This window comes from Melopsittacus undulatus, chromosome 11, assembly GCF_012275295.1.
Source record: "Melopsittacus undulatus isolate bMelUnd1 chromosome 11, bMelUnd1.mat.Z, whole genome shotgun sequence".
Taxonomy (NCBI): domain Eukaryota; kingdom Metazoa; phylum Chordata; class Aves; order Psittaciformes; family Psittaculidae; genus Melopsittacus; species Melopsittacus undulatus.
In genome coordinates, this window is record NC_047537.1 from 16,276,906 (window position 1) to 16,292,064 (window position 15,159).

A 15,159-nucleotide genomic window follows, 5' to 3' on the forward strand; every position below is an offset into this window, starting at 1 on the left:
TCAAAGCACGGCGGGGCTGACGGGGTGAACCAAGGCTCGGGCTCGCAGAGGGAGCGCCCTCGGGCTGAGTCAACCCGCGGGGCTTCCACTCGGGAATGTTGGTCACACGTGGCTTTAAACGAGACCGAATGATGGAACACCAAGTTTAATTGCCAGACGGAAGGGTTCAGAGGGCTGCTGGCTGTGCAGCGCGGAGGGGAGCCGTAGGACAAGATAATGCACCTCGGGATTATCCCTGTTGCTCCACCTATCCCTCAGTGCCCTCACTGCATTAGCCCTACCTGCGGGCAGTGCACAGCTGAACGCCCGGTGCCATGGCCGCATCCCTCCTCTGGAGGCTGCAGGACAGAGAGGGAAGTGCAGAAGTCCACACACTCCTGATCCCACCCCCAGCTCCCCTCAATGGCTGCAGGGAATTGCCAGCTCGGCGTCGGGCAATGGGGAATCACGGTGTTGGGGGCATCTCAGTCATTTCCTCCTCGTCTTTCTCCCCAAAGTACTTGGATTTAACTGTTCTTGTGATGTGCACGACTTTTCCATGAGCATCGTGTTTGCTGAAATCCCAACCTGTACAATTTGTTACAGTCCATCTATTGGGAGCAATGCACAGATACCAAACACAAGTGGCCCGTGAACACTGAATAGAGAGCATCTGGCCAAAGAGACTCTTTCCATGACACCACCAGCTCCGGGATCCTCCTTCCCATTTCCTTGTGTGTCAGAGGTGATAGCATGATGCTGACTGATACCAGCTTTACATCCATCCATGGGAAGCGGATTGCTCTGCTTGCGCTGGCTGTGGTCCGAGTGTCTTGTAAAACAATCCCAAGCTATAAACTAGACTTTACAAACTAATGAAACCAGGCAGACTGGGGAGAGGGGAAATAAGACCCTGAGGGGTGGATGGGTCCTCTAAAAGCTGCTCAGTGGATTAACAGAGAGCTAAGAACAATGCTTGGGCCACCCAAGCCCCCATCAGCATCAGTGCTGCTGGTCCCCATCCTTCCTGGGACCAGGCAAAGCAGATTTGGGGATGAAGAAATGAGATGTTTTGTGCTTCAGCTCCAGTCAAACAGCCAACAATTCCAAAGCAGTTCTCTGCTATTAGATAAAATGAATGGCACTGCTGGGTTCTCTGTGGTGTGAAGGGTGATACCAACCAAGCAGAGATGAAATGCAGGAGGAATTGCTTTATAGTTTCCCTCTGTGTGTGCTGGTAGAGCCCTGCCAGCTGGCCCAGACTGGTAATTGTGAAGGGAATTAAAGAGGACACTTCCAGGCAATGCATCAATCACAGTTGCAGGCAGCAATCACTCCACAGGCTGTCTCTCCCGGACCCAGGTTTACTCACCCCTTTACTCAGTGTTCTGTGCAACTCAAACCTTGCTGCTTCCATGCACAGGTTGCATCATTGCAAGTTTCTACACTTCATGAGGTAAGAGGAAAACCCTTCAGATGGAATAATTCTCCTTGTTCCTTATATCCACCAGCACCAGCCAGGATAACATCAACAAAGTGTCACAGAAAGTTTGGCTTAAGCCCTTAATATATGTCAGCTGTAGGCTGTAAAACTTGGATTGGCTTTAAGAAAAATAGCCCCAAGACAGGTTTTACTGGAACTGTATCTTCAACAGTTGGACTTTTTCCCTAGGAATTTCAAATGGGTAAGTGACCGGTAACAGCATCCAAGCAACAGTGGGTCAGGAGGAAGGATGAGCTCTGAGCTCTCCCTGGAGCAGGGGATGCAGGTTTGGATAAGTGTGTTGAGAACCAACTGTGGCTCCATCCTCCATCCTGACCCATGGGTCTCCTCTGTACCTGCTGCCACCTCAAGAGCAGGGCTCCAGTTTGCTTTTGCCTCTTGCAATTAGTTTAGCAGCAGTCGTGGCAGGAGCATGTGTGTTGTGCCCCTCTGATGAGGGCAACAGAGCAAAGGGGGCCACACAGTGAAGAACCTGGGGTTGGAATGAAATGGGCACAAGCAGGAATGCAAGGCTGGGTTTGCTCCGTGCTGTTGAATCATAATAGTGGCTGTCTTGCCGGCTGGTTAATCAATAAACTAATTGAGCTGCATCAGTACAGCCTCTGGATTCTGTTTCTTGATGATTTATTACACAAATGGCACTGGGAAGCTCCTGATGGTGGCACTCAGTGGAGCACCACTGCGATGGAAGTGCCCAGCTCTGCAGAACAGGGCAGAAAGCAGGGGACCAGAATACCTTCAAGCTGAGATGATCAAAGAACCCAGCAAGGTCAGGTCTGCAGGCTCACCTCACCAGCATCCACCCTGGATGACTCTTCCTAGGCCACATCCCCTGTGTCATGTGCTTTCCAGCATCTTCTTGGACTCTGACACAAGGCAGCATCTCCCAGCGCTGATTCCATCCTGTTGGCACGATGCTGAGTTTCACCTGGTTGCTTTATCTCTTCCCAACTAGTAAATCCATGTTCCCTTCCATTTACCTCCCACTGAACAGGCCAGTTTTGTAATGCTCAGCATCTTCCTTTCTTCCAAAGACTTGTATGTCAGTGATGGGGCACACACAGCTCTTTACAGAGCCAGTCCTGCTGGCATAATAAATAGGAGCAGGTACCCAAAATCAAGTCAGGGTACTCTTGGTCCCAATCCAGACAGGATGCCATTTCCCTGACACAGTCACAGTTCAGTGGGGAGAAATGTAATTCATCATTTCATGATGTTAATCAAGTGCATGTTCATGGGAAAACAAGGCATTCTGGAGCATAACCCTGCAGTGCAGTGACCAGCCAACACCACCTCTTTCTTGGGAACACACAGCACCTTGCACACTAAGATGCTGAGCTTTGGTGTGGGGCTTTTGCACACTGTTGTGTGTCCTCTTCTGTACATATGTATCTATAGTGGGGCTTTTTGTCCTTTTGGTCTTTTGCAGTACTTTGAGATGTTTCTCAATCATGGATCCCATGAAGAGAGATTCTTTATGTCTTTATTCCACTTCTTCCACCCTATGAAGCCCTCAGTGCTGTCCCCTCTCTTCCTCTCTGCCATACATGCCCTTCGCAGTGCACCCTGTGCTGCTGGGAGCAGAGGGGAGCTGAGGATTGCTGATGTAAAGGTATTGTGCACCTTATCCTCTTCTCCCTGTGTACTGCAGCGGCTCCATCACTGCACACATCTGCTGGACTCATATTAATGTCACGATAGCGAGGTAAGAGCCCAGGGAAAGGGCCCAGGGAATCTGGGATTTTGTCTTGAGACATGCAGGACAGCGCTAACAGCCTGCAGCATTCCATGGATTGGGACTGCTGGACCAGCTCAGGCACCATCCAAGTGACAGCCAAATGGGCCACCCTGGGCTGAAAGGCAGGAAGGTGACTGTGTGTAGCATCACTGGGCCTCAAACCAGGTCAGCCCCCACCAAAGGAAGTGCCCAGAGCTTTATGCAACCCAGCAGCCCAAGTACCACATATGGCCCCTGAACCCTCAGATGTGGCTTTGTAACCACACCAGTGCTCAGGGACATCCCAGGGACATCATTGCCTCTCACAGCATCTTGCTGCCGAGTCCCGGTTGTGCTCCCAGCGGGGCAGCACCGCTGTACAGATGTAAGAGGAGATCTTGTTTCTCTCAACCTGAAACCATTTCCTTTCCCCCACTGCCCTCCCTCCCCTCACCCCCTAATTCATCCCTGGGGGTTTAATATCTATTTCTCCAAGTGCCACAGGCCAAATTTACTGCTAGCATAACTCCACCGACTTCAATGGCGAAGAGCGTTTAGGGTGCTCCAAGGAGGCGTAAGTAGGAGTGATGTGATGGAATTGAGTAAAGGAAAATATAGTCTGACTGTCAAGAAGAGTTTCCTACCAGCGAAATCTATAGACTGTGGAAGTTTCCCATGGGAATGAGCAGAGACCAAGTTGCTGAAGTCATTTTAAAGCAGCACAAGAGAATAGGAAATCAGGCCAGTGACTGGCCAAAAGGAAAGGTGAGATGACATAATGCTACTTCTCCTTCTCTAATTTCTGTGGCTGCATTTGCTTTGTCCATGGAATTATTTTCAAGCAACTGGATTTCTCCTTGTTTTTCAAGTGAGGTGATGGCCCTTTGCTGCTTCTGGAGAGGTTTCAATTCCTCCACTAAAGTCTGTCCTGGATTAAAGCAAGACCCATTGCAGCCCACATCAGTCTTCCTGTTATTCCTGCTGCTTGCAAACCTCTTCTGGGGTCTTTTCAAGCTTCTTCCCTGAGCCTTTGGCTCCAGTTCTGTACTTAAGAAGCTGCACAAAATGAGTCAGCCTCATATGGGAGTAGTGGCAGAGCTCATCTAGGTTAATGCAGAGGTGTGCCAGGTTATGGAGGCTATCAGATATGGAACTGTAACTTACTGGCAAGCAGGAGAGAGAACCGGAGATGGAAATCTTCCTGTCTCCAGGCATCCTTCAGGTACATCATCTGCTGGAAAACCATACAGGGAAATCCCTGGTGACTCCTGGTTCTGGTAGCTCTGCCTGCTTTGGGCTCGGTACTTAGAGCCAGGTCTGCACACGCTGGGGACATCCCCAGCTACCACCCGTCAGCCTTCGCAACCTCTTGCCCAGGGAGCTTCCTAATGCCTTTCTGCCTGACTTCACGTGCGCTCACCGTCCCCAGAACAGCAAGCCAAAGCTCGGCTCTTAGAACCTCCTACCTCGCACAGTTCCCAGATAATTACAGATTAGAAGCGGCTAATTTCTATTTTTGTCAAGCTGTCAGGGATCTGTGTTTGTTATTATTGTCTCCTAGGTTGCCAGTTGCATAAATACATATGTAAAACCCCCTTTGATCTCTAAGGATAATGACACAGATTTATCAAATGTTTGCCTTTTTCTGTCTCTTTGAAAAGGCTGATTTATGGAGTGCAGTCCCTACCTCCCTTCCTCTCTTGAAATATGAAGTGTTTGTGAGCAGCCAAGGTAATATTTAATATCCTGCCAAGAATCCTTTGCACTTCCTAACAAATGAACTACAACCTAACCAAATGGTTCACATCTGTTTAGCCTCTTCTCCTTTTTAACTAAACAAATTAGCATGAGAATACCTGGGAGGCACACAAAGTCCCTTTCTAGATGACAGAACACAGACAATTATTAGCAAGGGGAGTAACTGTACTGAAAGGAGCAGGCATGGACCTAGCAGATGTTTTCACATCTCCTGTAGTGTCCATGAATGACCCGCGCCGCAGCGGACATGCTGCCATGGCCTTTTGAAGTGGGTGAGGAGTCCATTCACAGCCCACTTCTGAATGAAATTAAAGGCAGGGGCCTCACTTAGTTAAATGTTTCATTTAAAACACTTCCAGCACAGACGAGTTTTGCAGGGTGGGGTTTTCCCCCCTTATAAGTGACTAAAATAGAGAGCATCGCCCCTCTCCTCCTCACCCACTTGCCAAGCTTGGGGATAGCATCCTCAGAGGAGGCAAAATGCAGCTCTGGGTTTATTCCTGCTTTCACCAGTGGTTTTTTGTCCCCAGAGCATCAAACCACCCAGCCTTATTGCCCTTTCCCTCTGTCACATAAGCTATAAGGGGTTATTTGGGTTTTAGGGGAATCAGAAGGCGCAAAAGAACATCTGCGAAGTGTATTTTGGATTATTATGGGCTTCTACAGCCTGCACAGATGCAATTACAAACTCACACCCCTCCAACCACATGGGGCCTTTCGAGCACCCCTGCTCCCAATGGAGCCTCAAACACCTTTTGATCAGAGGGTCAGAAGCAGGTTTTGGGCCTGAGGATGGGATGGGGTAAGACGGGCCCTGCATTGAGCCCTCATTTAGTTGAGGGAGCCAACAAAGCCCATGTTTTATTAGGGCAAACACTTGGCTTTTGTTGTAAGTGTTTTGGAAAAGAAAACACTCTCACAGAGATACTGCTATTAATGCATCATCCGAATAACAAGTGATTAAAACCAACAACAGCTACTGTGAGAATGCAGCTTTGTAGCCCTGGACCGCATGGGATGCAGCAGGGAAAATCATTCTGAACACACCAGCGGGGTGCAATTATAAATAAAAACAGCTCTGTAGAGGCTACAAAAGCAGCAATAATCAGCCCAGCCTGCGGTTTAGTCAGGCCTAAAGACACGTACGGAAGGTGCTGTTTATTACCAGGGGCAGGGACACCGCTGGATGAAGGGGTGCAACTTCAGGATAAGTCAACAGAGGGAGTTCATTGCCATCGCGGCCACAGCCAGCGCATCCCTGCGAGCGGCCCGACCGCTGCGGGTCCGTCTGTCGGTCCGGCCAGCACGGCCTTCCTGCAGTCCTCACTATAAGCAAAGCATATGAGGGGCCAGAAGCGCTGGAACAGGCTCATTAGCTCCAAGCTGTGGAGTCTGTCTCTGGCACAGGGCATGGCTCCAAACACAGACCCCAGTTAGGCTGAGCCCTGCACTAGTTCACACAATGCTGCTTCCAGTGTGGTGGCTCCTCATCTCACCCATGACCATGCTTGTGGAGCAGGAAGCCCAGTGAGGCTGCTCCCAAGCAATGCAAATGCCATTGGAGATGCCGGATGACTCCCAGCACCAGCCCTGCAGGGCAGCAGTGGCAGCGCAGGGCACAGACCCCTTCCCATTCCCGAATGGAAGTGTTTGGCATCTATTGCCAAGTCCTGAAGACAGCTTTGGGCTGACTGAGGTCGCTGGGGGTCCCCTGGGATAGGGACAGACCTGCACCCCACACTGTGCTGAGGAGCACAGGGCAGAGCTGCTGTGGGAACATGACTATACATGCCTCTGCTGCACTCATCCCACTGCTCATCCTGGCAATGATGAGGGTTAACCAGCCCCATTCCCAACATACTGCCAGTCCTGCCAGTCCCTGTTCCTGCTGAAAGTCAAGTGCACGTACAAGGCAGACAGAGGCCCTAAGCTGCAGGCCAGGGGCATCAGAAAGGGGAGAAGAGATCTAAACAACACTCCTCTCTCTGTTGCTGGTGGTGTTGTGACATCCCTCTTTCCCTTGGTGTGCCTCAGTTTCCCCTCTGCACTGGCTCAGACAGGCAAGGTGCAGGATGGGGGTCACTGGCCCTTTGGCTGCTCTTCAGTGTGTATCCCTGCAGAGTATCCCTACAAACCTGTGGGTGCAGCTGATAAACTCAGGTTGTTCCCATCCCGGCATGGATGCAGTCCAGCAGCTCCCCTGGAAGCATGGCGGAAATGCCTTAATCACCTCGCCTGCATCTCTGTTTCAAGTCTGATGCAGGACCTCCTCTGCCTGGCCAGGAAAACAACCCAGACATCTCCCAGCCTTTCTCAGCAGCACTAATGTTAATCTTCCTCTTTACTCAGCAAACAAGAGTCCCTGTGCTAGCAAGAGAGCTCTGACTGCCATGTGCCTATCTGCATCTGTGTGCGTGTCTTGTCCCATGCATTGGGATAAGAGGGGCAGCGTTGGAGTTCATCCTGCCTGACTGGGAGGAAGCTCTGTTCTCCCACAGGGATGCCTCTGTCTCTATTCCGTCTTCTTGCTTTTTGGAGAAGGAAGATGGTCATGATGCCCATACTGGTCCCAGTTTGGTCAGTGTGGGAGGTCAGAGCCCTCCTCCTTCCAGTCACTCAGGGCAATTCCTGAAGTCTGTGTTTCTGTTTAAGAAAAGACATCCTGTTACAGCAGCAGTTCAGATGGGTACAACCAATGTCCATGTATCTTACAGAACATATTTAATGAAAAAGATGGATCAAAAGGAAGCTGTAGTTACAACAGGAAGTGTTAAAAAGGGGAGCTGGGGACAGAAGGGACCTTGGAATGCATCTTGGACAGGGGGAAAAACTTAACCACCAAACAGCCCCACTCTGGAGAGATGTGAAACCTGGGTATAGAATCATAGAGTGTCTCGTTTAGCGGGCAGGACTGAAGCAGGGCCCCTAGGAAAAGTGATACAGGTATGAATTTAGGGCAGCTTTTCCAGCTCTAGCAGGGACAAACAGGCACCCTCCTTTCCATGCACCTCTATGTAGTTCTTGTGCTCCCCTAAGGCAGCAGCAGCTCCCCACCAGCTCCCCGCTATGGTCAGAGGTGTCAGCAGTGATGCCCAAACAAGCAGTTGGGAGCAGTAACCCTGCAGGGACTCAGGGAAACACACGGTACCTCCCCAGACCGGATGAGTGCACCAAGCTGAAGCTGCTGCCAAATCGTCTGTTCTCGCTCCAAGGCATGGAGGTGCCAGCACTGGTTCGGAGCAGAAGGAAAAGCGTCTCTGCATTGTGGGAAACCGGCTGGCTTTGCCAGCCTCACTCCGTGAAACAGCTGAACTGTGCCTTTCTGGAACACTGGAAACCAAAGCCCAGCCTGAGGCACTGACCCACTGGAAAACCTTCAGTGCAAACAGTTCGGGTCTGGAAGTAGGAAAGCAGAGGTGATGGAAAGCGTATAGGGCAGAGCTGATGAGAGAGGTTAATGCCAGCTCTCTGAAGCACTTGTACTTCTGATGGAGGTCTGAATGGCTTCAGGATGATGTACATGTGCTCAAAAGACCTTTTCTTTGGGTCAGGGAGAACTTGAGTCCCCTGGTCCTGACTGCAGCCTTTAGGAGGGGCTGGCATCCTTGTGATATGGCCATCCAGACCATGCAAGTGCTAGCAGCACAGCAACTGTCTCACATTCAATACTGCAAGCTCAATTGACAGAGGCATTGGGAAGGCAGCTCCAAAGCTTGTTAAATGTTGTGTTGAAGCCCTAAAAGCCTGTCGGACATTTATTTCAGAGGGGACTAAAACCATCAATGGAAGCATCCAGTAAGTCATAGCCTGAGGGACTCTCACAGAGGAAGGTCTGACCCCACAACTCAGTTGTGAACCTTGATCCCTAAACTAACAACACGCTGCTTGGGAGATGATGAACATTAGAACCAGAGGAGCTCCCTTTGGCAGGGCCAAGTATTGGACGTGCATTTACAGGGGACAAGCCCTGCTCTGCAGGACTGACCTTCTTGACTGGAAGAAGAAAGAGCAGCACCAAGAGGCAAACAACCTAACTGAGGCCACGCCACCGGCATGAATAGCATCCTGCATCCCTTGCTATGGCCAGCTCTTAGCCTGGTTAGGAAATGCCATGACTAGAAATGCCACTGGGGACAGCCTGCAACGGAGCGTCTAGTGTTACCACCTCCAGCAGAGCTGCTTGGTAAGAAAACAGTGCTGATAGTTCTGTTTTAAAAGCAAAGTGTTCTGCAGACAGCCTGTATTTCCAAGGAAGGGGGGATGGATATCTAATCACCCCTGGAGAGCAACCAGGACAACATGCTTTCTATCTGTAATGATAATGATTTCTAATAGTATCACTCTGTTTCCATTCCCACTCTCCTGGGACGGTCAGGACAGAAAAGGACGTGTGTGTTTTGTGTAAAGCCTTGAAATGCCGTGGCCTGGCTGAGTGGGAAATGCTGCTGGAGCCAGAGGAGTGTGAATGTGTTACTCTGCTGGGGCAGATTATATCGGAGATTGATACAGGAAGTGAGAAAAAACCAAAGCCCAGTGGGGGAAACAAGAAGGGAAAGAGCTGTGTGCGCAGGGATTGGGTTTCCTCATTCATGCTGAACGAAGCACAGAGCCCCACCAACTGCAATGGTGCTTCCCACAGGACGTGAGGCTCCTGGAAGAGCTTGGGGCAACTCAGCAGCTCATGGCTCGGCTCCCTGCACTGTCCTGCAAAGCAAGTGCTGTGCTGAGATCTAGTGATCTGATGGTCAGAGCAGAGAAGAGATGCAGAAGGAATCATAGAATCATTGTTTTGGGTTGAAGGGACCTTAAAGCTCATTCAGCTCCAACCCCCTGCCACAGGCAGGGACATCTTCCACTAGACCAGGCTGCTAATTCAGTGCCAGCTCTCTGCAATGCTCCTCAAACCATTACCCAGTGCTCTCTTTACAGAGCCATATGGAAGAACGGGTATGGGCTGACAAAAACATGGGCTGACAAAAACATGGGCTGCTCACTTGTCCAACAAGGTGAAACATCATCACCCCTATTTTACGGATGAAGTGCATTTCTTCAGCAGAGATCTGGAAAGAATGAACATCCCCTGAGCCTCAGGGCTGCTGTTTTATCCACAAAACCACACAAAAGGTTGTAAGTCCAAACAGACCAAAACCCGGCTTCATTCTCAAGTCACTGCTCAGATTCCTCTGTGAGCTTCAGTACAGGTTTCTGTTGGTGCAAAGCTGCCTGTTGTCACAGCAGCACATGGATGGGACCCTCTCACCTACCAGCAGACCCAGGGCTAGGAAGTCCATTGTATATTGCTGCTGGGTTTTCTCACTGCCACATAACTAGCAGGTATCCTCACAGTTCATGGGGAGTAACCAGGATAATGGGATGACAAACAACCTATATTCAAGCTCTCCAAATGGACTATGGAAACAAACCACTACAATTCTACACAGGAACTGCTGGTTCAGATTCAAGGAGCCCTGCAAAGCCTGATGCTTGCCCAAGTTTCACTCCCTGTTGTGCGAAGTGACCACATCAAGACACTTCAATGCACCTCACCTGCAGGATATGGGCAGCAACAGTGCTGGAATGGGGATGGCTGACATTAATCCTCCATGTAGGGCCACAGTGACCACAAACACCCCTGGATGAGGACAGGAGGTTCATTTGTTTTGTTTCCACATGCACCAGCAACCAAGATCTCCGTTTGGCAATGCTCTTGTTTTCGAAGTACATGCACCAGCAACAATTCCTAAAGGTGGAATATGACAGCAGATGCTCTCATTCATACCTGACACATTTGGTACCAAAGCAGAGAACACCTTCTAGGTGAGAAAAAAAAGCTTCTTTTTAACAAAATAAGGTAATTCTTACCTTTAAATCCCACATCCACTCATCCTAAAGCCAGGCTTTCTCTCCTGCCAAACAGACTGGGTGTGGAGATGCTGGTGCAACCCGGTGACCTGCACTTGGCAGACACTCAGTGATGATTATAAAGCTCCTGTCTAGCCCTAAACCCCGCTAATGTAACACATTTTAACCTTAAGAAACGAAGATGACTGCTCCTCAACATGAAACCACAGGCATGTCCTTGGGACCTCTCATCAGAGCTGAATTTGTCAGGACTGCACTGACAGGCAGCCCCAAAGCCTGGCTCTGTAATGACTTAGGAGAAAGCCACAACCCTCCTGCCTCAGCACAACTCACTGCCTCTGGGAGCAAAAGCTGTGGGTTTTTGGAGCCATCGGCTCTTTTCAGGTTCCTCTCCCAGCTAAAGGTTGACCAAATTCCTTGGCTTTGCACAAACCCTTTCCCCTCACATGCAACCTGGTTTCAGTGTGCTTTTTGCACAAGAAACCAGGATTGCACAAGCTCTCCTTGCTCTTGCAGTGACCAAGAGGAATATTGTTGCCGTGAGAAACACCACAAAACTACCAAATACCTTTGCAATTAACCAGAGTTTCAGTAAGTGAATTGTTCAGAACAGATTTGCAGCATTCATCTCTCTTGTTTTGTACAGTATGTACTTTATTGCAGAGAAGACTGGATGCAGTTTTAAAACAAATTCAGGAGTTGCACAGTTTCCAGACATTCCTACCAAGTGCTGCCCGCAGTAACTCGAGTACAACAGACACACAGTAAGAGGGAACTCAACCCTGTCATCTGCAATCACTTGAGAGAGGCACAAAACCTTGCGGCTGATTTAAGAGCCATGTCAAAGAGGTGGCTCTGCTCCTGGAGCACCTCCACCAGCCCAGCAGAGGTTAACCGTGTCACTCCTCATGCACACCAGCCTAACCGAGACCAGACGCTGGTGTGGTGCATCATGAAAGCAGGCAGTGAAGGTTTTATGTCTGTGTGATACGCACGTGGTGGCAGATTTGTGATGCTTCCTTATTCGGGATCAGATGAGAGACGGTGTCTCCTGTTGCTGTATCTTTGGGTTGATGCACGGCCGTGCTGCCCAGTCCCTCTCCACATGGGAAAGAAATCTTGGCGTGAAAACACATCAAGTCATAACAGGCATTAATTACCACAATAACACAGTCTTTGTCTACCCTGGGTGCTACTGTGCTTGGAAGCATCCCAGCAGGGCACAGCCAGCCTCAGGTAGGCTGAGGGCAAGCCACAGCCCCGTGCTGGGATCACAAGCACACGAGAGTGTGGCTAGAAATGTTCTTCAGTGTATCAGTTAACAAAGATAATGCGCTTCTTAGTGAGACCATCCACAGTAATTGCTTTGGAGAGACACTGGCTCCATCAGCAATTTGAACATTTTACTATTAGATTCAAAAAACCCAGCTTTTCTCCTGTAAAATGTGTTTCCTTACCAATTACATACCCTCACAGTGAAGCCTTCTCTCTAAGCCACCACAGTGGGATACCGAATACAATTCATACTCTTGATGCAAGTCCAGAGCTCATCCAAGGACACTGAGGTTGAGTGGACTGGCACAGGACACATCAGCATAGAAAAGCCCTCAAACTATCAGACTCTCAGATCTGGTTCTCACCTCTACCTTTTCAGAGCTTCACTGACATAAGCAGTAATGGGCATTTTTACCAGCTAAAGATCTGACACACAGGGCTCAAACTCCAATGACATAAAAGCACATGGGAGGCTGAAATTCCCTGCTATGGATGTACAGCAGAATGGCTCAGTGTGTTAAAGGAATACATTAGAGAAGAGCTGTTTATTTGGAGGCTGGTTAAATGCTGATGTGTGGTGTGCTGAGTGTTTTCCTTACTCAGTAAGCATTGTGCCAGCTCTATGAAAGCTGCAATCTACTGGGGTGAATGGGAACCTTGGGAAAAGTAACCAAAAAGCCTCAGGAACTGAAGGCTTCCATGTAATATCAAAGTGGGGATGGCACAGATCAAGGCAAGAAGAGTTTGCCCAACCCACCACGTGCCTCAAAGCTGAATTTGGAAAGGATGATTGGGAAGCAGGGGTAATCATTCATGTGTCGCTGCCTGATGGCTTTGCCAAGGCTGCCAGTGCTGGCCATTAGTGTGCGCATTGTGACTTGCTAAGTGAAAACCTACTCACGAGATGAGAGACCATGGCTCATGGAGGCTTTGGAAGGCCATCCCAAAGTGATGTGCTTGTGACATCGGCTAAATCATAACCCGTGATGAGTGAAGGGGCCTGAGGCCCGTGAATGCCTTAAGCTCTCCGGTCTATTCCCTTTCAAAAGAAAACAGTTATCGCATGAAGTGGTTGCCAGGCACAAATGAGTCTTCTTCAAGCAGATCCCCTCAGGTTTCCCCCTTGTAATCATTAAAATACACTACCTGATGTGTCACAAGGATGACAAGTAATTGACATTTAAGGCAATCTGATCTCCATCACCCTCCCATGACTTTCACCAAGCAGATCGCCTTTGTCTTCCTTCTCTAGGAGCGATTTCTTGCACGTGAACATGACAAGCAGCAGCATTGGCAAATGCCACAGGCTGCAGAAGAAGAGCTTCCTGGAGCTGCTGCGGTCTGCATCCCTGTAGAACCGGAAGGCGAGGTAGGAGATGTAGAGGTTGATAGGGAGCGAAATGATGGGGAAAGTCCACGTGGTGATGTCGAGAACAGGAGCCACCGTTGAGAGTCCGATTAAGGCCAAGCAGTGGCGCAGAGCCACCCGCCTGCACAGCCCTGGATGGGTGACAGACATCATACAGTATCCTCCTCGGGAGTAATCTTCCCGCAGACCCCAGCTCAGGGCATTGAAGTGAGGAAACTGCCAGGAGTAGAGGATTCCTCCTAACAGCAATGCACCTGCAGTGGGAGACGGAAGGAAAGGTGCGTTAGGGAGACACTGCAAGAGAAAGAGCTCAGCCCATGCAGAAGAGCTGCACTATGAACCTGTGCAGAAGACACGGCTTGCTCTGTCAGGTAAGATGTGCTCTGTTCTTAACAGCATTTACCTATGGTTGCACATGGTGGTTCTGCTGTTTTCAGAGCACTTAATTTGAAAAGCATTTCAACAAGTCACTTCCTCCTGACGAATCATTGCTAATTTGGGTTCTGCACCAATTCAGTCTCTACCTGAGGGAAGACTGATGGAAATGAAGCAAAGTTGGGCAAGGGATTGTTTTCCTGGGAGCCTCTACCTTCTCTTCGCAGGCTCCCAAGGTGGTGCATCCAGAGAAGAACAAAGCCAGTGGGCAGAGCAGTGTCACATTGACCAGAACCAGGCAGCCCTGCTCCATGAGTGCAGAGAAGGAGGATGAGCTGCTTCCTCCTGAGAACTGGGGAAACACCAGCACCGTGTAGCCCAGAGCAAGGCTAAGGCTATGTGTGAGGGAGAAGTGAGGGAACTGCTCAGGGCACTGGAGTGCCCGGGTCACCAGGAGCTGCAAATGAGGTGACAAAGATGATGAACTTTCATTCCTTCAAACCCATTGCAGGAACCTCTAAGTAGTTTGCTCAAGTAACTCTACTCACACCAATTAGCTATTTCTACATTTAATAAAGACCTATGGAAGCACCACATGTTCCCCAGTTATCCTTGAGACAAGGTACAGGGCTTATGGAGGCAGAACCAGCTTATAATGCTGATTTCAAGGAGGCCCTCAGACTAAATTCCCTGTCTGAAGACACAAAAAATCCCCCAAGGCTGTTGCACATTAGGAGCATTCCTGGATTTTCCTTTTGTTTCCTGAGCTCCCAAACACTCCGCTCTGGCATTAACACTTTCTTTGCATCTCCCTGTCTCCACCAGCTCATTTGCTATGGAAACTACTTCTCAATCATTCTCTTAATGACTTGATACAAACAGAAACAGCAACACTTATCTGCCCACAGGTTAATGTATTTCAGTTCTTTCCCAAATGCTCTAACAAAGACCAAGTCCCTGTCTCCTTTGAACTGCTTCATGGTTCACATCTCTCTGGCTGTACATTCCTTGGGGCATGTCTAGTTCTTGTCTTAAACAGCACACCTTACACTGGTGGCATCATGCAAATTATAATACTCTAAGTTTGCAAAAGAGACTCTTTTTTCCCCCCTAATTTATCAACCAGTGAAAGAATGGTCCATTCCTTAATGGTCCAAAAAGAAAGAATGGTCCAAACCTTAATGCAGGTTTTCCAGTTGCTTATGAGATCCAGTAGTGGTACAAAAGACCCACCATTAACAAATATTGCATGAGGTGAGTACCTGCCTCTGAAAGTTCATTACATGAAGCATGGAGATAGACCCTTCTATATTGGGCACG

At 49.3% G+C, this 15,159-nt stretch overlaps 1 protein-coding gene across 1 annotated transcript in view; it reads right to left on the reverse strand.

Annotated features, from left to right (window-relative positions):
- Positions 1-11,453: 11,453 nt before the first annotated feature.
- COX10 (cytochrome c oxidase assembly factor heme A:farnesyltransferase COX10) overlaps positions 11,454-15,159 on the reverse strand; it is a 102,271-nt gene continuing 98,565 nt past the window's right edge. Inside the window, exon 7 of the mRNA XM_034067675.1 lies at positions 11,454-13,718. Coding sequence (XP_033923566.1) covers positions 13,276-13,718 — 443 coding nt within the window. The 3' untranslated portion in view covers positions 11,454-13,275. The remainder of the gene's footprint in view (positions 13,719-15,159) is intronic.